We start from the raw sequence: 27,624 nt of genomic DNA on the forward strand, positions 1-27,624 counted from the left end.
CGTCCGTGCCGGTGCCGCGTGTGAGCCCGGTCTGTGCCGCACAGGCCTGTGCACACCCGGCCCTGGCAGGGATGGCCTGGCGTGAGCGCCGGGATCGCGCATCTCCCCTCGAAGGGTGTTCTCTGGGAAGACCTGGAGCTGCCCGTATTCGCTGGTCCCGTCCCCAGCCACGCGCGTTTAAATCCCGCAGCCCTTATACCAGCCTGTCTTTCGGCAGTGCTGCGCTTCCGAAACTACTTGTTTTGAAATTGATTGGGGATGGAAGACTAATCCTAAACGCCCGCTCTTAGGGCTGCTTGCAAATACTGTCCTTTGTTTACTGCATAACGATGGAGAGACGTGCCGGTAAAACTGGGGATGGTGGTACAACCCGTGGCGAATAGTACACAGCTATTAAGTCGGATACAGAGGATGATGTGTCTCAAATTGACATTAATATAATCTTAAAAAATTATTTTTTTAGCCGCTTCCAGTTTTAGTTGAAGTCACGGAACAGTTGTTCAAAGGTTATTGAAGCAGATAACCAAATGAAAAAGAGGTGGGGTTTTAGTAAAAAAAAAAAAAAGGCAGCTGTATTTATTTCACGTTTCCTGCAGCCTCTTTTTTCTGTGTGAATCACGTCACTTTTCTCCGTTAATGTCTGGGAAATCGAAAGATGGTTTTGCTGAAAGGGATAAAATGCAATTATTTTTTACAACCTCGGAGTTACCAGACAGTCTGTTTGCCTGACTGCAGCGTTGGAGCAGTAGTCATGTGACTGCCTTACTGACACCTGCTTTGTGTGAGTGCATTAGCGTGGTAGCCCAGGTAGCGATTTCTATTCTTTTTTTAGATTCTGATTGCATCTGCACAGCGTTTGTGTCTGATTCTATTTTAGTTCCTCTGATAAGCAAGTTATTTTCTTCAATGTGTTATTTGCAGAGTACTTCCCTAAACCCTTTAAAAGCATCAGTCTCTGTGGTACTTAATATATTAAAGGTTGGACTCGATGATCTTGGAGGTCTTTTCCAACCTTAGTGATCCTTTAGTAGAGGGCAGGGCAGTGCTATGTAAAGTAAATAAGCTTCCTATGGTTTTATGCTGATGGTCCCTGCTTGCATTTGAACACAAAAATCTTAATGTTCTTTGGTCAAGAATTTGTCTTTTATTTAGTGCTTCTGTGGAGAATCTGGTCTCCCACCATACCAGAGATTAGCACTATTTTGAGTGGTATCAGCACAGCATTTTATTATTTTTTTTCTTGTCAGAGGATAGAAAACTTTTTTTCCTAAATATTGATATTTATTGATTGTCAATTAACTGTTTAGTCAGTTTAAATTTTTGCTTCATTACAAGCTAGTTAAACTGACAGGTACTAATAAAATACCGGTCAGTACACAGACTGACTAGAGTTTCTTGGAAGAACAAAGCCATGCAAATTGCATTCTTGATTAATCTCAGAGGTTGTTTCTCTGATATAATGCAAGCAGATAAGTTCTTTGGTCAGTTTTCTTAGGCAGTTTGTGGCTATTTTCTTTCTTTAGACAGTTTTCTCACTGTGCTGAGATAAAGCAGCTCTTTGACTGTTGTCTGCTTATAAATAAATACTTCCTATTTCCCCAAGCTGCAAGGGCCAATGTGTAATAATGAAATAAACAAAAAACCTCCAAAAAACTACAAACCCAACCTCCCCCAAACCTTAAACCAAACAAAAAAGAAATCCCCATAGCACTCTAAGTAAACTTAGATATAAAAATGGCTGAAGAGATCATTTTTATTTTGAGTCCTGAAATGTGAAGTCCTGAAATTAGCCCACTTTGTTGTTTAAAGATGGAAGTGTCAGGGGCTCTTTGAGTGGGGCAGTTCTATCAGTCCCAAAGTTTTAATCATGTCTGTAAAGTGAAGTCTTTCTTTACAGTTCTTAACAGCATCATTTTGCAGAGTAGGGCAGGCTTCCAAACACAGGTGTTGGGCATCCTGCTGTTTCAACTGAAATATCCAGGATGTCTAGAAATGTAACTTTTCCAGATCTATTTGAGCTCTATTTGACAATACTTCAAGAAAAAAAGTCTGTAGTAGTCTAGAAATGGCTGAGGTACCAAAGATAAGAAAACCAGAAGTATGGTGGCTGTCCTTATTACTAATATTTGAAGGACAGAGAAAGCTATAGATTGGCAGACTCCTCTGCTGCTTTTTGAATTCCTGAAAAAAAATCTGTCACAAAAGCTATTTGTAAGCATCTAGAATGTAATAGCTGAGTGAAAGTCAGCATCAGTTTGTCAATTATTGAAATTATCTAATTTATTTCAGCGATGACTGATAGACCTGCTGTCAGTGAGAGGATCAGTTGATGTCTTACATTTGGCTTAATAGGACTTTTGATTCTGTTCCTTAGGATATTTTTACTTGGGAAGGAAAGCTGGGAAGAGCTACTGTTGTGACTAAGAAGGCCAGTCCTTTGTCAACTACTCTTCATGGTTTTCGCAGTTTTCCTGATGAAATAGTGTGATGATTAAAACTTAAGGCGGCACAAAACTAGGAGAAATTTTCAAGTCTTTTTGAGTGTGGTAATGGAAATCAAAATGCCTTAAAGATTCAGAAACTTGTGAGAAGGGAATGGGTGCAATGAGCGGAGTTTTGTGTTTGTGCTTAAGCAGGAGCAATCAGCTACAGAAATACATGATAGAGAACAGTATCATTATCCTTGGAGGAAAAGAATAATAAGCTGAATCTGTGAAGGGAATATCACTCACAGTTTTAGTTCTATTTATGCTTCTCAGTAAGACATGTGAAGCAATATTTGCCCTCAGTTCAGGCCTTCTCAGGCATTAGCTGGGAGACTGGGGGGGGGGAGGCAGTTCCTGATCCTTGTAGAAGGAAGTGGGTAGAGTGTCAAGGGCAGCAGTGAGAAATTTGCAGAAAGTGTGATAGTAGGCTGACTGGGAAGGATTGAAGCACCAATTACATTAGTCTACAAAAGGAACAGTCTGCTGGTAAAATGTTTTCCTGCGAAGTTTGAAAAAACCCAAACAACTGAGGTACAATCTGGTCTGGAATTTCTGACTAAAGGGGTATTGGAATCCACTTTTGTGGGACCAACGTCCTTTTGTCACAGATATGCTCTTCTCTTTTTATCCCTTCTTTAAGAATATAATATTGGAATGTCTTTGATAAATTTGGTGCTATGTAAAAGCTGTAAGAAAGTGTGGGTTTTTTCATTCTCTGCGGTTTCATTCAGTAACTTGAGTATTTCTGTACCAGGCAGAGTAGTTCATTTGTAATGTAGATGGTCATGAGTGTGGTTAGTCTTGAAGTTGGCAGAGTAATTTAATACTGTTGGTAGTAGGGAGTCTCCACGAGAATTAAGTCTGAACTGAGCCCTTCCCAATGCTTAAACTTAAGTAGTTTAAAAAGTAAACTTAAAAAGTTTACTGATTTGGTCTGTGTCTGAAATGAAGCAAGAAAACCACCAACACAAGAGAATGTCCTTGTCTTTTTTTGGTTAAGGTGCACTTCCAGTACGAGAGTTTCAGCCTTTGGTCTTATTTGTATTAATATGTAGTTGCCTGGTTCTTTGGAAACGGAGTGTGCCAATAAATACTCCTTCATTCATAGTGAGGGATTGTGTTACTTTGTCATTACTTTAATAGGAGCATCTTCTAAGTCATTTAAGGTTGTGCAATACAAGAGAACTCTTCTGAAAGTAGTTATTTGTCTCAGGAGAACATTTTTTAGAGATTCAGGAATTTCAGCTAGAGGGTTACTAGGGAGCTGTGTGCTAACAGTGAGAAGGCTGTCTAAATAAAGTGAAGAAACAGAATGATGGGTAAGGAGCTTACCTTTCTTTAGCTAACAACCAGGTTCAGAGGCAAATGCTGCTTTCCACAGGAAGACATGGCTTTATAGCCTACAATACTGTATTTTAAGGTCTGATTCTAGTAGCACAGGTCCTGAATGTGTCTGCTCTGTTAGGCTGGATTTAGTTCACAGGAAGAACTCCTCTCAAGCATTACATTTCTCATTTTGTGGACTTTTTTCCATTTAATCTATTTGTGTGGAGAGCTAGTTTTAAGTTGTTTCTATCTAAAAATTTAAACTGTTTGTGTTTACATTAATTCAAAATAACTGTTACTAATCGCACTCTTGTAAAAAAAATAGGCCTTTCATTTTGTGTTTTTAGATCAAAATCACAAAGACAAACATAAAGATGTAGATTACTGATAACTGTAAATCCACTTCTGTCTTTGAAAGCAAATTAAGTTGTGCTAGGACTCAATTCCCTCTTTGTTTTAGCTTATCCAGTGCATTTTTATAGTACTTCTGGAAGTTCCCTCGTGGTAGTAGCCAAGTGCAGCATCTTGCACAAAAACTTTTCACCCTCTGTTTTGATAGCAGTTTTTTAGGTGTCACTGTAGTAAAACTTCATGACTAATAAAGTGTATGCCGTATAATTTCTTTTCTTTACGTAGCAAAGGTGTGGCTATAATGGGCACCCAAAGCTACATGTCAGATAGCACTGCCTTAATGAAGTCGATACATAATTGCTTTGTATTTTTATTTTTGTAGAATTTGCTGCAATACTATAAATACAGAAGACTGTTTTCTGAGGAAACAAGAATGGTACGATAGAATAGATAAGGGCTTTCTTAGAATAAGTGATTGAGAAATAGATTAGATATCTTGGGCTCATGATTTACAAAATATCTAGCCAAAATGTAGTACAGAGAGGTAGTAAGGGGATGCTTTGGCCTGACAGAAATGTCAATAATTTGATAAACATGTTTGATGAAAGGCAGAAAATAAAAAGTGTGTGCATCTTTGACGAAAAACAGAAGGATTACTCGAGTTATTTTCAGAATATGAGATCCTCTTTGTGCTGATATGGAGGAAACAGACTGCTCTTACTGTTTAAAATTCAAATGTGAAAGTAGAAAATGTGAAGAAACAAATTATTGGGGGAAAACAAAATCACAGAGTAATTGTCCTGTGTGTCCTCCAGGAAGTAATGGCATCACAAAGTTTGGAATTTTTTTAGTGCAAATAGGACAGTTTTCACTGCTTAGTGCCCTCATGCCTAACGAATCTGCTTGAGCAGTATACTGAGAAATTAGTAAAAGAAATGATTCACTTTACCAAATTATGAAGGTATTTAAAAGTAAATCAAGGGAAATTTTAGCAGTGGCATTTCTTTTAAATATCCAGAAAAGTGAAAGTACTGAAAGTCTAACCGTGGGGAAGCCATTTCAAAAACTATTTCCCTTAAATCAAACCAGCTGAAATGGTAATCTTGATGGAGAAGAAAGACTGGCCACAGTAATAAACTTTTTTTTTTTTAATAATGTTTGAGATGCCTGTGGTAAAATGATGCTTATTAAAAAGGTCTGAAGCAGTTTGACTAATGAGGTAACAAGTCAGTGAAATGTTCTGTAATAGATTTGTGCAGCTCACTGTCCCTTTGATAATAGCATGTCTGTATGGAAATGTATGAAGTTTTTAGGCACTCTTAGCAGTCCAGACTGTAACGGGGGAGCTAAACATAGAAAGATGAGCAAAGCAAAAATGTATCGTGGCAGGACTAATACCAAATGAGTTGACACCTTTGTTTTTCTGAAGATGAACAAAGAGGTCTAGGAAGGTGAACTGAAGTCTTGACATTTCAAACCTAAAAGAGGTACATCACAAGTAAGCTAACACATAATTTGCTGCATTTTTATGCTCTGTTAACTCTGACCTAAAGAATTTAAATGTGTAGTTGAGGTATGGTTCATTAAAAAAGTTGTTCATTAGCTTTTCAGAAACATTTAATTTAAACGTTTAACCCTTTGTCCAAGTTAGTTGATTACTTCTAAAGGGGAGAAAAAGAGCAGAATAAGTTTTCCTCTTGAAATTTATACTGGACTTAAAGATAGGCTAGTAGTCTGTTCAAGGACAGAGATTTGACTTCTGGATCTGTTATATATCAAGATGATGAACAGGAGTTCTCCTGATACATTGCTAGAAATGACAACATTGGAATGACATGATATTTTGGTTTCTGTGGAGGACTTCAGAGCACCTTGCTGAAAATCTTGACCTACATCTGACCAGAGTTCCAGTCATGTGAAATACAAAAATTCTGCTGATATGTTTTAAAATATCCACCGAGCAACTCTTTTCTGCCTAACTTTATTCCAGAGATTTTAGTGTAGTTCCATGTCTTTTTGTCTTACAGTTCTGATCTCCTTTCTCCAGTGAGCTGCGCTGTGTGGCTGGAGCAGTCGTTCAACAATGAGTGGTGCAGCGCTGGGCCTTGAGATAGTGTTTGTCTTTTTTCTGGCCTTATTCCTACTTCATCGGTATGGGGACTTCAGGAAACAGCATAGGCTTGTGATCATAGCCACATTGTTGGCGTGGTATCTCTGCTTCCTTATTGTGTTTATACTGCCTCTGGATGTCAGTACGGTAAGAAACGTGAAAGACTTTCTGCCTAGTTGCATGAAATGTGTATGGTATTTTTTTAGATTACTATTTCCAAAAGACAATCTCTTAAACAGCAAAGAAATTTTCTGTGTAGTATCTTATTAAATTAAACATTTGTTATCTTTATGCGTGACAGTGTCTGTGGTTACAATTAATTTTACTGTTTGTTGATCTCATCAGATAAAAAAATCTATTTCAAACATATTAAAATTTTGTTATTTGTTAATAACAATTTTTTTTTTATCTGTGTAGGCAGCATAAAGGCACTTTCAGCTTTTTACTTACATGCAGATTGCATGTTGTTTTGAGTATTTATTAGTATAATTGCTTCCAAATATAAACCTGGAACACATGGAATGTCTTTAAAAATGGGACTTGTTATTTTTAAAAAAATGCTGTACCTTTTTGGTCATTAATGCAAAATGAATTGTCTTTTAGACTATTTATAATCGATGCAAACTTGCTGTTAACTCCAGTCCTGCAGAAAGTAATGGCTCTTACGTTACTCTTGCTCCAAGGTATGAGCTACCTTTTTTTTTCTTCAGACTGTTTTTAAATAAGTATTTTATGATTTTCTTTTTTTAATTGATTGGAGTGTATTGGGTTTTTAAGACTAATAAACAAGTGTTATCTGGATGATGCAACATTTGAAGGTTGTAAGCATACAGGAAGGTGAGGAAAGAGGTGCAGAAAAGTGCATCTGTATATGTTGGGAGTAATTATATAGTAGTTCTGACTGATTACCCAACTATTGTTTTTTTATCATACTAGATTTTTTTTTTCTTTTTGTTAAAGCAATAGAACTAAGCATTTTGAGCAGTCTTGCTTATGAGGAGACACGTTGGTGAATGCTTATCTATCCTTCACAGTCTTAGACTTTAAACCCGAAAAATGTAATTTTATGCCTTATGAATGAAATTAAGAGACCTGTCTGATACGTAAGCAGCATATCTAGTTGCTTATTATAATTACATATATATATAGTAATTGGAGTTATCTGAAATTCACTGTATTCTACCAAAGTAATGATAACCTGCTTTGTTGTCTCCTGGTAGGAAAAAAGTAATCCCCAAAACATGGTGAATGTAGATGAATGTGGGCTCGCTCTTTCCGTGACCACTAATTCTTCAGCCTCCACTGGCTATTTCCCCACGCTGTAGATGTGTGCAGTGTAGTTATCTGAGATGATCAGAGCCTTTAAGATGTCAGTTGATATGTCCATGCAAAGTATTTCCAGGTTTGTTACCCCAAAGCGGAGGCTGTCTGGATGTTGTATATCCATGGAAGAACAGTGAAATGATAGACTCACTGGCACAATATTACAATATTTACTTACGACCACCCAGTGTATGTTAATTAAACATAGCTAAGCAAATACCCACCTTGAAAACTATTCAGTTACCTTTCAATTTACCTGTAGCTTCAGACAAACCTTTTTCATAGAATCATAGAATGCTTTTGAAGGGACCTTAAAGATCAGTTCCAGCCTCCTCACTGTGGACACCTTCCACTAGACCAGGTTGCTTAAAGCCCCATCCAGCGCACCCTTGAACACTTCCAGGTATGGGGCATCCACAGGTTCTGTGGGCAGCCTGTGACAGTGTCTCACCACTCTTACAGTAAGGAATTTCTTCCTAGTATCTAATTTAAACCTGACCTCTCTCAGTTTAAAACCATTGCCTCTTGTCCTGTCACTCTCTGCCCATATAAAAGGTCCCTCTCCCTCCTTTTTATAACCCCCCCTTTAGTTACTGGAAGGTGCTATAAGGTCTCCCTGGAGCCTTCTCTTCTCCAGGCTGAACAACCCCAGCTCTCTTAGCCTGTCTTCAGGGGACAGGTGGAGAAACCTTTAGTCATACTACCTGTCATTCTATCATAATTTGATAGTTTTGAAAATATTTAGGCTGTGCCCATAAAATTTTACAACTCAGGCTTAACTAGTTTGACTCTGGAAAACACCAATTATTTATCATTAGGGAGTTCTGTCTTAATTGACTTTATTGCTCCTTGACTCATCATTCCTTAATTACCCAGACAAGTGTGTGAAAAGTGTCGTAGTGCAGAGGGATACTTTAGCTTTTTTTCTTTTTTTTTTTTTTTGTTAATAAAAAGGCTCCTGTGGCTTTTCTGGTCTTCTGAAGCAAATACTACCTGTTAGAAAACTCCTGGCTTAGCAAATCAAAATTTGTGTAAGACTGACTGAACCCAGCTGGGTAGCAGAAGAAACAACTAATACACTTTTTGTACCACTGAATGCTCTAGGTGATGAGGTCCTTAGATATTTTTTAAAAACCTGCAGAGCTAACTAAATTGAATGGTCTTCTGTCTTCAGAAATGTTTTTGATTTACCTGAAGTAATTTCTGCCCAAAAAGAAAAATTATAACCTTATAAATTGCTTGATTGAATATTCCTCTGCAATCTTTGAGCTTCTGTTGTTTTCTCTAAGAAAGCTTTCTTATCCAGATAGGTTATTTGAAGTTAGGAAAACAATATTTATTTTTAACTGGTGATTCAGTTTATTTCTTTTTGAGGTAGTTAATCATTAACTCCTTATTCAAATAGTATTGCATTATTTTTCTGCTATTTTCAGAGACCTTTCTAGATAGGGAATTCATAGAAAATGTTTTTATACTCTTGGCTCTACAATTAACAATTTGCTTTGTTACATTGTTACAGCAAACAAAAATGTTTCAAACCTTGGAGTTATATTCCTAATGGAATTATGCCAATTTTCTGGCGTGTTGTGTATTGGACGTCTCAGTTTCTAACTTGGTAAGTAAGGCAAAAGAATATGAATAAGACCATGATACAGTTATAATTTCTAAATGCAACATCTTAACAGTCATAGCATATTCTTTACGAATGTGTATCACTATTGCAAAGAGCTCCTAAATCATATATTATTTGCTAACACTGGAATTTCCATAATTACAGTACTAAATTGAGCATACTCTTTTTTTCCTTGGTGTTGTAGAAGCAAATTTCACGTGGTAACCATTTACTTTTGGTTCACTTTTGTAGTTGAAACTGAGAAATTTACACATAGATGTGTTTATGGATAGGTTGTCTGAAAAAAAAGGTTTAAGGCAACCAGATACCAAAACAATTTCACGAATAAGCTAGGTAATTTGTAAGTAATACTGTAAATTATTTTGTTTTATTGGATATACTATATAAAGCTGTAGGTACAGCTACAGAAAAAAGATTGTCTGTGCTTTCGAGTTAGATTAATTTGTGCTTACTGTTCAACTTGTCACTAAATAATTATTTTTGTAGTTCTGTCAAGAATATCAGGGCTGGTAGTCAGTTCTTAGTTATCACAGGTTTTTTGTAGTAAAGGTGACTGTATTGCTTTTATCTGCATCTTGGTTAAGATTTGCCATCAGACAGGTACCTCTAGAATGAAAACATATAATAGCTAATTTCTTAGAAGATTGGGAGCCTTAGCATCCTCCCACTGCTGTAGTACTTTTGGGGGGGGGGTTGGTTTATTGTTTTAGTTGGGTTTTTTGTTTTGTTATTGGTGGTGGTGGTTTTCTGTTTGGTTTGGGGGGTTTTTTTTGTCTGTTTGGCTGATGTGGTTTGGTTTTGTTTGCTTTTCTCCCAGGATTCTGCTACCTTTCATGCAGTCATATGCAAGATCAGGGGGGTTCTCCATTACTGGAAAGATTAAAACTGCGTTGATCGAGAATGCAATATATTATGGCACTTACTTGCTGATTTTTGGGGCGTTTTTAATATATGTGGCTGTAAACCCAAACTTCAATTTACAGTGGTAAGATAATGTTGTAAGCTCTTGCATGAGTTCTTACATAATTGTCATTGATAACCTCTTCTGTAGATGAAATTAAACTTTTTTTTAAAAAACAGTTTTAGTTGATTTGATTTTTTGCTAGGCAGTTGGAAAGTTAAATTTTTATATGAGAAGTGCTTTTTTGACTATTTATAGAAATTTGTCTCCTGGTTTTCCGACTTTGATATGTACGGCAGAGGAATCCTCTTGCATTTGCAATGGGGTTTTTTTCTCCTTACAAACACATTCGCACAGTTAGTGCAGAAACAATCAGTGTTTTCAGAATAACATATTTCAAAAGTCAGTATTTTCTGTGTAGCACTTCTGTCTGCTGTGGACTATTTAAAGTTGGTAAGGAAGGTTAAAATAATTGGCATTTATAACATTGCTAGTGGTCTTCTATACTAGATGGAATACAAATTTCTGAATACAATATTCTGAATACAAATTGCAGGTCCTGAGGCTGTTTCCCATAGTGAGTGTCATTGTGGGGTTTTGACCTCATTTTCAATATTTTATGAAGTTCATGTTGTTTTCTAAACTAACATATTCCTTTGAGAACAAGCATTTTTTATTTCCTTCCTGAGGGGAGTCAGAAACATGTGAGATACAGAAAAATTATGGGAACTTTAAATATGACTAAACAGCAGACGGGCTCTAGGCAAAAGTTATAGGTGATACTAAGTCTATGGCTGTAAACTTGAAAGCTGTATTGGTTGGTTTGGGTTGGGTTGGGTTGGGGTTTTTTTGTTGTTGTTGTTTGGTTTAAATTGTTTTGTTGTTGTTTTTTTTTTCCTTAGGAACCAACTTCAGACTATTGGGATAGCTGCTGCAAACACATGGGGTCTCTTTCTTCTTGTGTTGCTTTTGGGTTATGGTTTGGTGGAAATCCCCCGTTCTCACTGGAATGGGGCTAAGAGGGGTTATCTGCTCATGAAGACTTATTTCAAAGCTGCCAAACTGATGACTGAGAAAGCAGACGCAGAGGAGAATTTAGAGGACATTATGGAGGTAAGTAACTAGCTTTCACTATGAAATAAGTGAAGGGTGCTGTTAATACGCTCTGAATTTCCTGGTGTTGGACACTTGTGGCATTAGAAAACAATCCTCCATACATTTGTAACGTTTGCACACTAGCATTTTGGTTTTTTAAAAAAAAACAGACATATGTGTTGTTCATAAATACTTCCTTATCTTTTATTAGATCTAGTAAAGCTATGGCTTTTACAGAGCTGTATTTTTTTTAAACTTTGATGGCTGTCTTTTCCATTGGGAGGGCTGCAACTCTTATTTGACCATTTAAAAATTTATTGTATTTAAATTTTTAATTTAATACAATTACACTACTCTGTATTTTTTTTCCTCAATAGGAAGTTCGTAAAGTAAGTGAGAGTATCAAATATAACCACCCCTTGAGAAAATGTGTTGATACAATACTGAAAAAGGTAACAAATTGCTCATCTTCAGCTGTAATTATTCAATTAGGAACTCATGCTTCCTGCATGTACTTGTACATTATTTTCTTTCTCTCTTGATATAAAATCTCTATCTGGCATCTGTTGCCGGTGTATTTTGGTTCTGAAAAAATCTCCGGAGCAGTTAATTAGGGGTGAGATAAGAAAGGGTTTATTTGCCAAGGCAATAGGTGATATAGACGCACGCCAGGCCATGCCCGAGAGGTTACATTTTATAACATTATCCATCCAATCCCAGATGTGTCCACCCTTTGGCCCTTCCTCTGGACCGCCCCGGACCCTCCCCCTGAGAATTGAGTCTGGGGTCTTTTTGGGACCACCTACTTCATCATCTTCAGCTTCATCAGAGTAAAAGGGTATATTGTTACCTAGTTTTTGACCGTACTCTGTGGTTTAGGCCCTGATACGCTGTTCTCCAAACAGTCTAGGCCTTTACCTTGACAAAAGACTAAACACTGCTACTGGATTCAGGGGTAGGTTGATATAGAAGGCATAGAATGGGGTAAAAGGGTTAGGGAATGTGTAAACAAGGGAAAGGAACAAGGGACAGAGGGGTTTCTGCTTTTAAAACCTTCCTATAAAATTTACAAGTCTTAAATAAAAAAAACCAAAAACATTAGGGGCTTAAGGCATCACATCTTCTGAGTTTCTTTGTGAAATCCTTTCTTATGATGTACGTAATTATTAGTTGTATTTTGATGCACATAGTATTTTAGAAAGAGAAAAGTGTATGCTTAGAGTGAGCTTTTCAGTTGCATGAAAAAATGCCCCAAACATTTACTAATAATTAACAAAGAGCACTTGCTACTCATCTTCCAGTTCATTTTCCCTTTTCCTTCCAGTGTCCTACTGAGTACCAGGAAAGAATGGGTAGGAACATGGATGATTATGAAGATTTTGATGAAAGACAGAACAGTTATCCAAGTGAGAAAAGTCTGGTCAAACTTCACAAGCAGGTATATTAATAAATGAGAGAATACCTCACTTACCCTGATGTAATGAGAGTAAACGATAGCCAGACAAAGATTTTCAATGCACTTTACCTGAATTGCTAAGTATAGTGGGTTTTGGGAATGCTACTTAACAGAAACTTTTCTTGGTGATAGAAAACACAGAAGTTTAATATCCCAAGTGATCAAAGTTCTGGATGATTTAAAAAGTGTGCTTTTTGTGTTTTATCTTGATAGTGTTTTAGCTGTCTGTGAGTAAGCCTTGTAATGACTTTGCAAGTGATTGACAGTGCATTCTGAAAAAGAAATTATAGTAAAAACTTGATACATACTAAAATGCAAAAATAAAGTCATATGTTGGAAAAAGTAGTCTGTTTCTGCCACAGATGGATTGTGATAAAAGTACTGCAGAACTCAGGACTCCAGTATGTAGTTCTTCTGTGATTTATGTATTTAGAGAATTAACTGCCCACTTTTGTGAATATACCAAGTTAGTTTTTGTAATTCTGCAGTGTACACATTTTTGAGGGATTTTGCAAGGCTCTTTTCTCATTTCTTGAAATAAGTACGTTGTAACCCTAATTTCCTGCAATTTATTGTAGGTGATCTATTCAGTACAGAGACACCGTCGTACACAGGTCCAGTGGCAAATTCTTTTAGAGCAAGCATTTTACCTAGAAGATGTGGCAAAAAATGAAACAAGTGCTACACGACAGTTTGTTCATACCTTTCATTCCCAGGAACCAGAGAATAAAATTATTCAGTATTTCTACACACCAACTGTTGGTAAGTGCTGGCTTGCAGATTTTGAGTCTGTCAAGGCATAACTGATACTGTTTTGTAAGAAGAACCAATTGTTTTATGTTAAAAGTTCAGCTACAGTAGAGGGAAATAAGTGTACAATCTTAATGCATGTATGTAATGGAATAGCTACTAATTTATGCTCTTGACCATAAGCTTAAATTTTATTTACACATTTAGTAGTGGTTACATGTTGTAATAAAGCAATAGCAAACTGTAAAGCCTTAGAAAAAGAAAGAAAACAGCAACTCTAAACAATTGGATGGTGGCTACCTTCTACATTTTGTGGGATCTATTGATCTATTGAGGTGGCACTGCTCTTCCAGTAAAGCAGAGGAAAAGACTTTTCATCTGTCATGGACCAAATATTAGCACATATGGCTGCTTGTGCATCTTTTCAGAAAGTATCTTCTCCTAATCATGTTTTAACATATAATTTGTTGCACTAGCAGTGAGTTATTTCCAGGGCAGGACAATAAAATTTTATAGCCTAAGCTCTGTTTCTGAGAGAGTAACAGATAAACAAACAAGACGTGAATCACTGATAGTATCTGGGCCAAAACTGGAGAGTTGTTCTACATACCCCACACCCCTCAATCTGTTTGCAAAATTTACCTCCCCAAATCTCACCCTGTTTTCCTCAACTGGGCATAGGATTCTTTAGCGCTGAAGCAGATCTCTGGACTGGAAAAACCCTGAAATTAAATGTGTGACCCCATAGATTCCAGCCTTGATTTTAAGGGTGGGCATGCAAGAAGTTCAAAACATCTCTTGTGAGGAAGTTCCATTTCTGGGTTTGTAATTTTAATTAACCCATTCTGGATATGTGTGTGTGTTTGTTTTTTCCAGAGTGGTACTGGGAATGTCTTCTACGACCATGGTTTTACAGGGTGCTTGCAGTTGTGCTGGCTACATTCTCTGTAATTGTTGTGTGGTCAGAGTGCACATTTTTCAGTACAAAACCAGTTCTATCGCTATTTGCAGTTTTCATACAGCTGGCAGAAAAGACATATAATTATATATACATAGAGGTAAGTTGGAGACAATCACTTGACAAAAATATTTTCAGATGGATGGTTATGGTAACAAAGTCTGTCAGAGAGATTTAGCACTAACCTGTCAACTTTCAGAAGGTCTCTACATATATTGTACCAAACTTTGTTTCTATGGAGGAAGTCTGCCTTTTGCCACTTCTTAAAGCTCTCCAATACCAGGTCAAGGTATGACCCAGCTAGGCTGAATATCATGTGTAGAGTAATTTCTGAATCATTAGCTTGGAGCTTAGGTGCTAATTAGACTTTGTGTCTAATCAGCTGTGTGTGATCTCTCTTTCCTAAACAGGAATTTGCTGATGACCCATTTTTGTGAGAAGAAATGTCAAATCAATCATAGTAACTACTGAGGCAATTACAGAAATTTTATTTACATAACAAGAAGCAGAACAAATGTTCCTAGGGTCATCTGTGTTAGCTTATAGAGAGAATGTTACAATTCTCCATTTAAGTTAGTCAGAAAAACTCCTGATAATCTTCTCAGACCTGGTGGTATTGTCTCATCTCAAAATTAAAAATTGAGACTGGAGATAGCCTGTTGCATGCACAGACTGCGTGCTGAACGCATTAAAACCTTCAGTAGAGTTCTATATTCAAACAACAACTTTTTTTTTTCCCCTAGATGGCCTGTTTTCTTACCATCTTTTTCCTAAGTATCTGTGTTTACTCTACTGTCTTCAGGATCCGTGTATTTAACTATTATTACTTAGCTTCACATCATCAGACAGATGCATACAGTCTCCTTTTCAGTGGCATGTGAGTATGTGCCACTTTTTTTTATATATTTTGCAGATTTCCGATCAAATACACAATTGAAAAGGTCCATGAAACTTTATGTTCTTTAATTTATAATTATATGGGTATAAATCCTAATGAGTATATCATTATTCAGTGATAGATTCAGTTATGATTTTGCAGTTAATGTAAGAAATTCTTTCAAATGTTGTTGCCTCTTGCATTTGTGCAGGTTATTTTGCCGTCTTACTCCACCATTGTGCTTGAACTTTTTGGGCTTGACCCATATGGATGCAACAATCTCTCACAAAAACACTCAACCAACTGCTTATACATCTGTAAGTACAGGAAATGTGGTTTAGAGCCTTCAACATGGTTTTGAGAATAGGCAAAGTATTTTTAAATACTTATAGTAAGGTTCAGATACTCAAGTATCTTTTTACTAGTATTAAACGGCGTAAAAATACTTGGTTGTGGACCAGGAGTTTGGTAATGATTTCCAGGAGTCATAAATAGGTAATTTTTTCAGGTTTTGTCTCTTTATCATAAGAAAGTAAAATATTATACTTTAGAGTTCAGACTGTTCTTCACTTCCTAGTAGCTTTAGCTTCCATTGGATTTAGCATATAGGACTTCTCTATAGATTGGGAGCAAACCTAACTTGCTACTGAAAACCAGTGAGTTTGTTTTTATTGGACAACTGGTTTCTGTTGCAACATCTCACATCTTACGTCTTGTTGCTACTTACTAGATTCTTAGTGTTGTGTTAAGACTCCTTTCACAGCAAATGAAAAAATCCATCAGATTTGCACTTGTTCTGAACTAGGTGAGACTTACAAAATCTAGCACCCAAGGAACCTCAGAATGGATACACTGTTGGAGGTGGCCTTTATATCTGCTGACTCTGGATCAACTGTCTGAATCATATCTGTGATGATAATACATGCCTATGTTTCAGTAACTGTAAAGGATTGTGTGTTTGTGTGAGGTGGCACAATCTTTATGGGCATACATAGAATAATAGCTAATTAAAGCTTGTTCTTTTGGATTTTTTTCCCTAGATAATGGGATCCATGAGAGTGCTATCCTTCATTGCAGATGGATTCTATATATACTACCCAATGCTTGTCGTCATTCTCTGTATTGCCACATACTTTAGGTAAGTTATTTGCAATATAGATTCTCCACATTTCTTTAATAAGATTAGTTTCATCAGTCAGGAAGACATTCAATACTCCTTTTCCAGCAGTTGACTTGTGTCATATTAATAAAAATACAAAACCTAAATCATTAAATTGCTATTTATATAGGTGAAGTGTGTACATTTTAAGAATATAGATTGTGTTAAACCATAGCTGAGTTTTGAGGGTTTTTCTCCCCATTAAACTTCATTCCTAGATTTTGAGGGGTGATCTTTTAGAACTTTGGAGCCTGGGGGCATCTAGATTCTGCTTGAGATTAAAATTACCATGAGGAAGCTGTGTTTTCAGCAAGGTTTTCTAATGAACTAAGAAACATTAGCAGAAATTTTAGGTGTTGAACTTCCTAACAGACTCGTAAAAAATTCCTGATGTGTTACCAGACTTTCATTTGAAAGCATACTGGTTTAAACAATTTGATCTTGTTTCCTTAAGCCGCAGTTTGTTGGAGGGTGGAAGGGTAATTGTAGAAAACACTGTTACATGCTAGCTTTATCCTTATATTTCAAAATGTCTGGTTTGACCACAGAAGGGACAGGATACTTTCGGTCTGACCTTGCTCAGATACTTTTATGTTAATTTCTTCAATTTTGCATTACCTTTCAGACAGAAGCAAGGTATATGTTTTTAGTCATATACAATGTAGGTGAATGCCTCAAATTCCCATTAATACTGTGTGTGCATCCAGATATGCATATAGACAGTAAGATAACAAGGACCTGGGCTTTTCGTGCTTACTTTTTGTTTAAGTGACAGAAGTGAAGGAAAAGTGAACATCAAAACAAAACAAAAAATCAAACCAGAAAGCCAATGACGAGAAAAGTGTTTGTGTGACTTCTTGTCCATGATGATGCCGGATCTTGAATGCCACGGTGAAAAGGAAGAATAGAAAGTAAAGGAGGGGAAGTTGCTTTAGTGACCTCTGCTAATTCAGATACATGCACAAGGTTTAATTAAATAAAGACTTAATTAAAATCTGTCAAGGAAAGCTTGAAGTAAGCTCTGTTTAATCCAGCAGTCTTAAAGTTCAGATAGTATAAGAAAAAAACTTGAGCATAAATATACAATGAGGCCAATTTGGAGCATGACATTGATATTATACTTTGGAGAAAGGAAAATAATAATGAAAACAGCAGTTGTGTTCTCTGGTGTGAAGCTGAAAAGGTGAAAGTGGTTTCCTGCTATCTAGTTCCAGGACTAGCTTAAAAAAGGTGGAGCAAGCTTATTATCTGACTGCTGCCTACTGGCTCTCCAAAATGGCAGCCAGCATCCCTACAGCTTAAGAGTATGGCACACATTTCTCCTAAGTGAAACCTGAGGTGAAGGAGACTTTCCTTTGTTATTACTGTTTCAAAAATACAGAAATCACAGTAAGAAAAATTTTTATAGTAATTGTCTTCTGGCAAAGAAGAGTCAATGATGTATCATAAATTCTGTTATATCTGAGAACCCCTAAGCAATTGACTTATGTGAAATCATTTGCACTACTCTCTGACTATATACATTTTTATCTCTCTATTTGGATAGGATTATTTTCAGTTGGATTTAGGAATGTGTCACTGTTCTGAATTTTCTGGTTTCTCAGCTAGTGTAAGAATCTGTCTTTTCTTCTGTGTTGCTTTTTTACTTGTATTGTCCATAATTTTCTGAATAATTCGTTTTACATCTTGCATTGTAATATATCTAAACTGTTCATTGTAAATTAACAAAGGAAATTAATTACTTCTCCTTCTTGTTTTATCAGCTTAGGAACTCGTTGTTTGAATCTTTTGGGATTCCAGCAGTTCATGGGGGATAGTGAAATGACTTCTGATTTGATTGATGAAGGAAAAGAGCTAATCAGAAGAGGTAAATTAGGTCCTCTATCATAGTCTTCCTACAAAATCATAGAACCATTGAATCATCAAGGTTGGAAAAGACCTCGAAGATCATTGAGTCCAACTGTGAACCCAGCACTTGCCAAGTTCACCACTAAGCCATGTCCCCAAGTGCTGCACGTCTTTTAAATATCTCTGGGGATGGTGACTCCACCACTTCCTGCAGCAATCTGTTCCAATGCTTGACAACCCGTTCAGTGAAGAATTTTTTCCTAGTATCCAAACTAAACATCCCCTGGCACAACTTGAGGCCATTTCCTCTTGTCTTGTTGTTTGTTACTTGGAAGGAGTGACTGACCCCCAACTCACTACACTCTCCTTTCATGTGATTGTAGAGAGCTATAAGGTCACGATCCCTGAGCCTCCTTTTCTCTGGACTAAACATGCCCAGCTCTCTGAGTGTCTTCTCATTAGACATTTGCTCCAGACCTTTCCCCAGCTCCATTACCCTTCTCTGGACATGCTCCACCACCTCAACATCTTTTCTAAACTGAGGGGCCCAGAACTGGACACAGCACTCAAGGTGCAGCCTCACCAGTGGCAAGTACAGGGGAGGAATCACTTCCCTGGTCCTGCTGGCCATTCAGTTCCTGATACAGGCCAGGATGCCACTGGCCTTCTTGCCCACTTGGGCACACTCTGGCCCATGTTCAGCTGCTGTCGACCAACACCCTCAGATCCTTTTCCACTGGACCTCTTCTCTTTCCAACCACCCTGCCCCAGTCCTGTAGTGTTGCAGGGGGTTGTTGTGACCAAAGTGAAAATTGAAAGGAAGGTGGCTTGGTGACCACTTCCACCAGCTCCCTCAGTGCCCTTGGATGGATCCCATCTGACCCCATAGACGTGTGTGTGTGTAAGCAGTGTAGCTGCTTAGTAGTAGCACTGGTCACTGACCATTTCCCTTGGATTCTGGGGGCTTTATTCTGCTCCCCATCTCTGTCTTTCACCACAGGGGACTTGGTACCCAGGCAACACCCGATCTTACTCTTAAAGACTTAGGCAAAAATGGCATTAAAGTTTACCTTGGCCTTTTCCTCTTCACGTTATATGTTCTTGGATTAAATTTGTCTGAAACCTTGCAAAAAAACAAAAAACTTGTCGTTATTTTGACATTATTTTGAAAACTGTACTGAGGCAGTCCACAATACAAAATGCAATAGACCTACAGGACTGTGGTTGCTATGGACTTCATTGATATCTAAAGTGAAGTACCAGTTTTATTCATCCAGTATCTGAATTTTAGGTATTTCTAAATATTTTACAGTATGTTACTGCTCTAAGCAGATACTTGTTTCATAAAGGATGGTTAACATCTAAATTGTGTTTATCATCAACAAACTCATTTTAATCTTTCTTTGTGTGTGTTGATAGAGCTGCATGAGTTCAGTCATTTCCTTAAGTTTTTTTTGCTGTGTGAACTGTTTTATCAGAGAAAGCATGTTGTTGTAGAGCTGTAATTATCTGCTGGTTTAGAAAGCTTTTTATTTTAAGTTAATTTTTATTGAAAGGGTTTCTTGAAAATTGTTAAAAGCCATTGTGGTTCTTGAGTAAATACTTAGAAATTAAAATTTCAAGATACAGTGTTATATTATGGAATAGTTTTATTCTGGTAGTTTATGCAAAATGAAACCTGGATTTACTTAGAGTAGTAGTATTTCTCTTTTTTTGGAGAAAGATGAATGTTTCTCATTCCTCTAAACAAAAGTTTATGATTGCTTCGATACTGTGATGTTCTACTTTCAACTTCATAGCAGATATGACCACAAAGTATTGGGGTCATACTTTGGGCCTCACAGAGCTTCAGCAAGATCTTAAGTCAACACCGCTCAAGTTTTTTATAATGTTATACTTTTCCCAGCTACTTCTAGAGGTTTTTTTTTTTTGCTTTGCCAGCTGGTATCCAAATATTGTGCTGTGACCCAAGACACCATCATCACAAATTCATTTTGATTGGAAACGCTATAATGATAGACAAGCAGCTTTTTGTTTTGTTTTTGTTTAGTTGTATGAGTTGTCTATTTCAATAAGAACCTGCTAGTTAACTTTGGATTTTCACTGTTTCTTTAAAAAAAAATATTGCTAATGAATTTTCTTTTATGGAGCTCAGACAAATAATGTTTTTTTATTTATAGAGAAAAGAAAACGACAGAGGCAGGAAGAAGGTGAAAACAGAAGAAGGGTATGAGATTGTTTTAGCTAATAATAATAATAATAATAATATTATACTGCAATATCTGATAGGATTTGCCATGGCTATTTAATTCAGCATAATCTCTTCCACAAAAAAGGTAGTCCCAAATAATTGATGGGATCAGTTGAATCTTGCTTAATAGTCTTGGTTGGAGGTTAATTAAAGAGGATGATTTTAGTGACACCACTTAGATACTCTTGTTACTCAGTGTGCTATGGTGTATGCCAATGGGTGTAAAAAATATTAAAAAGGTTCCTGAATTCTAGGATGCCAAATAATCTGAAATGGCTTATTATCAGTGTCTTACATTGATACTGCTCTGCTTGAAAGAACTGCAGTTGCAGTGTCATCATGTTCACTAAAATGGGGACTGTGTGCTCCTCCCAAACTTACCTTGTTGTTTTACGTGTTTATTGGAAAGTAACTGTCACAGGTTTTTTCCAGAGGAGGTAATTACATTGGAGACAGAAATAATACTGTTACTGCTGAACAAAAAACCAGAATGTTTGTTTCAAATCATATTTTGTGTGCAGACCGAACTGAAAGATTTGTGAAGCTTTAGGTTTTCATTAGTTTATAACATTTGGAATCTAACATGGAAAGTCACAGAGACAAATGGAAAGGATGCTTGCAAGATAATACTGGAACTAAAACCTCTTGGCTTTTCAAGCTCGGGTATACTTTGATCCTTGATGACAGTCAGTACTGTGCAGACCTTTCTTCTGATCCTCTGCCCTCATCTCATAATTTAGAACCTGAATTTGTTGTGAAACAAAGTAGCAGTGAGTGCATGATATATTTAGTATACACTAAAAGGATCTGACATCAACAATTTTAGTTAAACAGCAAGCTCAAGTTTCAGATGTTACCTGTTATTTTGAATTTTGCATTAAATAGTGTAGCATATAAATAATGTAGCATATTCATTTTTTGGAGCTTTTGAGAGTGTCATGTTGTACTGGATCTTGATTAAAGTGTTTAATCCTTCTGGAGTTTAGAATTGTAACATATGACATAACTTTTGAGTTATACTAGGTTTTTTTTTTATATCAGTAACTTTTGAGTATACCAGTTCTTACCAGACTGTAATCTGGGATCTAAATATGGGACTGAAACATATAAAAGAGTAATTAGAAATGTTTCTATTGAGACATGAAGTTGTCTCCTAAAAAAGCACGAGACATTTTCTTCTTTAGTATTTCTTTATACTTCATACTAAAATGTTTACAATGTAAAGGGTGTCAGAATGGAAACAACAGAACAACAAGCTTAATAAACATGACCTGTCCAAATGTTTGGGGTTTTGTGTGCTGTTCTGTTTCCATTTTACCACTAGATGGAAGTAGTAAACAACAAAAGCAGCAGTGCCCACCATAACTTAGGGGAGTTGAGTGGACTTTGAGTGCAGATTTGAGATGCAGTTTGTTTTCTGCAAATCTTTTTTCTGAAGAACAGTTATGGTTACTGGCTTAGTGAAGAGACACATCTTGAGTTTAAAATGAAGCAAAAATTCTTCCTGTATCAAGATACTGTACAAGAACATTTTGAAAATATTGCTTTGATAATCTGTTGTGATTAATTTAGCTCTAAATTATGAACCTTGGGTATTCCTTGATCCCACATATGCTTTGTTGTGTTGCTTTATCCTCACAACTTATGTTTTCTTTTGTTGTCTTTTTCCAGGAATGGAAGGAGCGATATGGAAATAGAGACGATTCCACTAGAAACAGAGCTGTCCACACAGACCAAAAAGAATCCAGCTTCACAGAGACCAATGCCAATAGACGTAAGCTTTGTGGGTTTGGGGGGAGGTTGGTTTTGTTTTGTTTTCTTTTACTATCTTGTCTGCACAACACTGGCTGTGTGACTAGTTTCAAATATATTCCTTTTTGTGTTAGGTGATGTGCTGATACATCCACTTCTGTGGCACAGTTCCATCTTGCCATTAAGACACTGAAAAGAGTGCTGTGTTTCTTTCCATCTCCAACACTTCAACTAGTTGAGATTGGAGATTCTGACTCCACTCTAAGACCATGTGCTGGTTTAAAAGTTAACCAGCAGGGGAAATGAACTTAACTCAAAAGAGAGATTATAAGTCAGAATAACAATTTATTAAAATAATACAATAAGTACAATTATACAAACAAACAATTGGTCTTAACCCACAAACCCCAAATGTATAACCCAGCACCCTGGGGCATGAACAAAGTGGTGTTCCTTGGTCCCCCCCTGAGTCCAAAGTGAAGGGAGAGGGGAAAAACCTGCTGGTGGGAGAGCTGTTGCAGTCTGGTCAAAAGTGGTGATTGCAGTCCAGTTGAGGGTGGTGGTCTCAGTCTGGTTGAGAGCGGTGAGCTGCAGTCTTCCTCTGGATCCCACGAGTGGTAGAAAGGTTCTGAAACTCCAGGTTTATATATTCTCCAGTTCAGGCAGGAATGGTCAGTCGTTCCCTCAGAGCAGGGAATTCCATAAAAGGATGTTCAGTCCTTCCTTCAGAGCGGCGAATTCCATAAAAGGGTATGAGGACAGGAACACCCCCTCACACCTTGCAGGCCCCCCCCCGACAACAGTTTCTGGGAAATGGCATGGAGGGCCATAGAATACACAGTTTTGGGCTACACCCATCCAGAGATGAATCGGTCCCAGCTGTTCTGACTAGGACAGACCAATAACTTGGTCTTATGGGATATATAATGATTGCAGTTAGAGTAGCAGTTGTCAGGAAAGAAAATAATTATGTTGTGAAGTTGGGTGTTGTAAATCACAAAATTTATCTCTTCTACTTGGAAATTGCTATCTCACACTGGAATAACGGAGCAATCAGTTGACCAGCTTATGTGAAACCAATAACATACCACGCAAGTGGGTACATTTTTGTTTAATAATGTCTGTTAGCAAAATACTTATTTTTGGAAGTTTAAAGCATCACAAAAGTTTATTTGTGAGAGTATTAGTGGGGGTTTTGTGCATTTTTGATCTTTTTTTTGTACTCCTGTAAGCTAACATTAAGTAAAATGAAACTGAAGAAAAAGGAAGAAAAAGGGGAGGAGGAGGCAAGCTTTGAATATGCTTTTGAGGCAATGCTGGTAGATTCCCCCTCCTCTTTACAAAGTTGGAAACGCAGATTTTTAGTGGTAGACTAACCAAAATTGTATTTTAATATGAATATGTAGCATTCCAACACCAAAACCAGCCATAGGTACTTTCCTAGTGAAGGTTGCAGACTGAACTGCAAAACAAATATATTTCATTAATTCATGAGATTGTCTCTTTAAAAACAAAGAAAAGTTAATAAAAAAATTCCTCCAGCTAGCTTACTTAAAGCCTGAAGCTGTGAAGATGAATGGATGATTGTTTGATTTAAAAAGTAAAGTTTGCATGTAGTTTCTCATTTTCATTGTGTCTTTGCAAGGCAGATCTCATCCTATTTGAGGGGCAAGAGAAAAGTTGTAGTTGCATGTGTTCTATGGAGGTACAAAACTGAAATACTATAAATTTGAGCAACTTTGGTTTAATATTGAATCTGCTCTAAATTATGGCACTTTCACTTTGGATGAGATATTTATTAATATAGTCTTTTAAATTTGATGTCTTCAAGCTGTTCACAGAGCAAACAAGTGTCTTTCTTTCCTTTTATTTATTCAGCACTATCAAAGTATACCCGATCAAATGGCAGGACTGAAAGAGATAGAATAGAACTCCTCCAGGATGCAGAACCTTTGGATTTTAATGCAGACTCTGTTAACGATGACCCTCTTGAATCAGACTCGGGAAGGTGAGGAATCTTCCGTGTTATTTACAATTAAAAGATACTAATGTCTTGTGTCTTCTGACCTATGACAACTGCGTCAAATGTTTTCATAATAATAGTTTGGTAAACTAAATTTATCATTTCTCCTAACTCTTCTCCTTTCTTCCTTCTGCCCCATGGTACAGGAATTGTTTTAGAACCTATTAAAATCTAAAGGTTTTTCAGGTTCTTAGAAATATCAGAGTAAGATTTGAATATAACTTTGTATAGTGGTGTAATCTGAAAAATACTTCATATAAAACTGACGAAGGACCAGTTTGTTAAAGAAACTTCTCATGACTATTCAGGAGGCACTCTGGCAATCACACTCTCACCACCCCAGACTTTCACTGCTGGGACTGAAGCCCCTTCACAGCCTGTGGCTCCAGTGACTCTACGGGTGCCCTGTTTCACTCCCTGCACACCCCGCTCCCACACAGTCAGAGAAGTTTTTAAGTTTCCCTTTCCAGCTCAGCCACAAGTTTCCTGTACCAGAGTTCCAGATGTCTGGTTCCTTTAAGTAATTTAATCATGGTGCAGCGACAGAATAGCTCGAGTTTGTACCTCCGGGGAGGGGCCCCAAACTAAGGAATCCCTGAGCTTTTATACCCTCACAGGCTGTGCCCCCGATACTCTGCGGTCTACCAGCTCAGTCCTCGGCTCCTGCAGAGTCTCCAAGTGTCCGGTCACCTGGCTGGTGCCACAGGTCCCCGTGCAAAGGGTTGAGTCATGGCCTCTTGCCTGGGGCTCCTCCCATTTCCTGCCGTCCAGGACACAACGTGCAGCTGCACACAGAGCTACCTGCACTAGGTGTATTCCTCAACAGACATAGGTACAACATAAGGTTTTCTGTAATTTCCTGCAAGGCTTCAGAAAGCACTTGATTCTCCTGTATAAAATCCATTATAAAAGGCTGCAAGAAAGAAAACTGGGGATCAGATCTTGGAACTACTGTTAAATTAAACTGTGAACTTCCTGAACAGAAAGTACAAGACTGCACTATGTAGCTCTCTGTAATAGAGAATTTTTAGATTCTGTGGGTGTGACCACAACAGCAAATTTCCTCACTGATAGAGTATCTTATATAACTGCTTAGCTCTGCTCATACTTAAGAAACAAATAAAATATTGCATGGGTGCTTTTTTTAATCTAGGTCATTCTGGTGTAGAACCATTTAATATAAATAATTTAAAATTCCCATATAAAAACTTATAATTTATTATTTTTCAGCTAAAACTACCATACCCAATCAAAAAAAGCCACAAATGGTTTTAGTAGACTTCTGTTTATAAGCACACAAACTACTTTTTGGATGCCATTGTTTGGTTGGGGTTTTTTATGTTTTGGGTTTTTGTTGTTTGTTTAGTTGTTAGTTTAGTTGGGTTTTTTTAAGAAGAAAGTCCTGTTCAACCAAAACATCTAACTTTTTTCCTTTGGATCAGGAAACAAAGTTCTTTAAGACTCTCTCTTTAAGTATTCATATCACTGTTTTTCTTGGTCACATGATGTTTAATTTAATGACTGTCTATCAAATTCTCATGGAAACAATAATTCAGAAGAACTTCAGGTCCTTAATTCACTGACGGTTAAGGACTAAGATTGTAGTGAGAGTTATTTTATTTCATGGGTCTTTATTTTTTAATTTCCTGTGATATTTTTTCATATTTAAAATTGATTCTGCAGGTACCAGCCTGGTGGAAGATACCTGTCAATGTCTCGAAGCAAAATATTTGATGATGTCTAAGCTCCTCAATGCTAAAGAAAATTCAGTGGAAGCCTAGCTCCTCCTCATTGCTTGGAAAATACTGTATTTGTGATATATCACTGAACCATCAAAGACTGTTTCTGTTTAAAAAAAAAATATGAAGGAACAATTTTGGAAATGCACGTGTATGATAAGTTCACCACTTATGATAAGAACAAGCTGCTTCTATTGTAGATACTGTTGTGCATCAGTGTGGGCTTTTGTGTCATGATGAAAAGGAGAAGACTATTAATTTAATAAATTGTATATACCTGGAACTGTATATACAATTTGAACTGTAACATTCTTAGTTCTAGAAAGAGATTTTTTGGAAGGATTTTTGTTGGGGTTTTTTTTTGTTCTTTAACTGATGCTGTGAGAGCATCTTAATGCATCCAAAGTGCAGTTATATCAATTACCATAATAAACACTTCCTATAATTTTTCTATTTGAACTTTAGTTCAAAATCTACTGAATAAAATTAAGGCTGCTTTTGCCTTCAGTGGTCTTGAATCAGACTCATATAAGGAAAAAGATTGAGTGGCAGGCTGTTCCTCATAAAACCATAAAAATACACGTTCCAGTATTTAAAGAGTGGCTACAAAGAAGAGAGACTCCCTTTTTACAAGGAGTCAAATAGAAAAGATGAGGGGTCATGGGTACAAGATAATCCTGAGGAGATTCCAGCTGGACACAATTGGAAATTTTTGCACAATGAAAACAATCATCCATTGGAGTAATCTCCCCAGAGAAGTGGTGGATTCCCTAAGATTGGACACTTTTAAGATTTGGCTGGGCAAGGTGCTGGGTTGTCTTGTCTAGACTGTGCTTTTGCTGAGAAAGGTTGGACAGTAGAATCACAGAGTCACAGAATGGTTTGGGTTGGAAGGGACCTTAAAGATCATGCAGTCCCAACTCCCCTGCCCTGGGCAGGGACACCTTCCACTAGACCAGGTTGCTCAGAGCCCCATCCAACCTGTCCTTGAACACTTCCAGGATGGGGCATCCATACCTTGTCTGGGCAACCTGTGCCAGTGCCTCACCACCCTCACAGGCAAGAATTTCTTCCTATTGTCTAATCTAAACCTACTCTCTTTAACTTTGAAGCACTTCCCCCTTGTCCTACCACTACAGTTTCTGGTGAAGGTCCCTCTCCAACTTCGTTGTAGGCTCCTTCAGATACTGGAAAGTTGCTATGAGGTCTTCTTGCAACCTTCTGTTCTACAGGCTGAACAGTCCCAGCTCTCTCAGCCTGTCCTCATAGGGGAGGTGCTCCAGACCCCTTTTCTTTCATGGCCCTCCTCTGGACTCCCTCCAACAGGTCCATGTCCTTCCTGTGCTGGGACCCCAGAGCTGGATGCAGTGCTCCAGGTGGGGTCTCACCAGACCAGAGCTGAGGGGCAGAATCCCCTCCCTTGACCTTGCCCACCCTGCTTTGGGTGCAGCCCAGGACACATTTGGCTTTCTGGGCTGTGAGTGCACATGGCTGGGTCATATGCAGCCTTTCACCCACCAGCACCCCCAAATCCTTCTCAGAAGGGCTGCTCTCAATCACTTCTCTGCCCAGCCTGTAGGTGTGTC

The 27,624-nt window shown here is 37.5% G+C and overlaps 1 protein-coding gene across 5 annotated transcripts; it reads left to right on the plus strand.

Annotated features, from left to right (window-relative positions):
- Positions 1 to 5,894: 5,894 nt before the first annotated feature.
- On the plus strand, positions 5,895 to 26,326 carry LMBRD2 (LMBR1 domain containing 2). 5 transcript variants are annotated; one of them, XM_029961572.1, is made up of 17 exons: positions 5,899 to 6,420; positions 6,877 to 6,956; positions 9,116 to 9,211; positions 10,047 to 10,214; positions 11,033 to 11,243; positions 11,603 to 11,614; positions 12,550 to 12,663; positions 13,260 to 13,443; positions 14,281 to 14,489; positions 15,133 to 15,266; positions 15,478 to 15,583; positions 16,307 to 16,404; positions 18,189 to 18,292; positions 20,454 to 20,500; positions 22,196 to 22,298; positions 24,155 to 24,284; positions 25,983 to 26,326. In XM_029961572.1, the coding sequence occupies exons 1-17, from the start codon at positions 6,247 to 6,249 to the stop codon at positions 26,041 to 26,043; spliced, it is 2,031 nt and encodes a 676-aa protein (XP_029817432.1). In that variant the 5' UTR covers positions 5,899 to 6,246; the 3' UTR covers positions 26,044 to 26,326. The 5 variants fall into 5 exon arrangements, 4 of the variants coding, with proteins under 4 accessions (XP_029817432.1, XP_029817431.1, XP_017932803.1 ...); XM_029961571.1 differs by having other exon boundaries at positions 5,900 to 6,420; positions 11,603 to 11,677; XM_018077314.2 differs by having other exon boundaries at positions 5,901 to 6,420; positions 11,603 to 11,677; positions 14,308 to 14,489.
- Positions 26,327 to 27,624: the final 1,298 nt, after the last annotated feature.

Source organism: Manacus vitellinus, unplaced genomic scaffold, assembly GCF_001715985.3.
Source record: "Manacus vitellinus isolate BGI_N305 unplaced genomic scaffold, ASM171598v3 scaffold_36_pilon, whole genome shotgun sequence".
Taxonomy (NCBI): domain Eukaryota; kingdom Metazoa; phylum Chordata; class Aves; order Passeriformes; family Pipridae; genus Manacus; species Manacus vitellinus.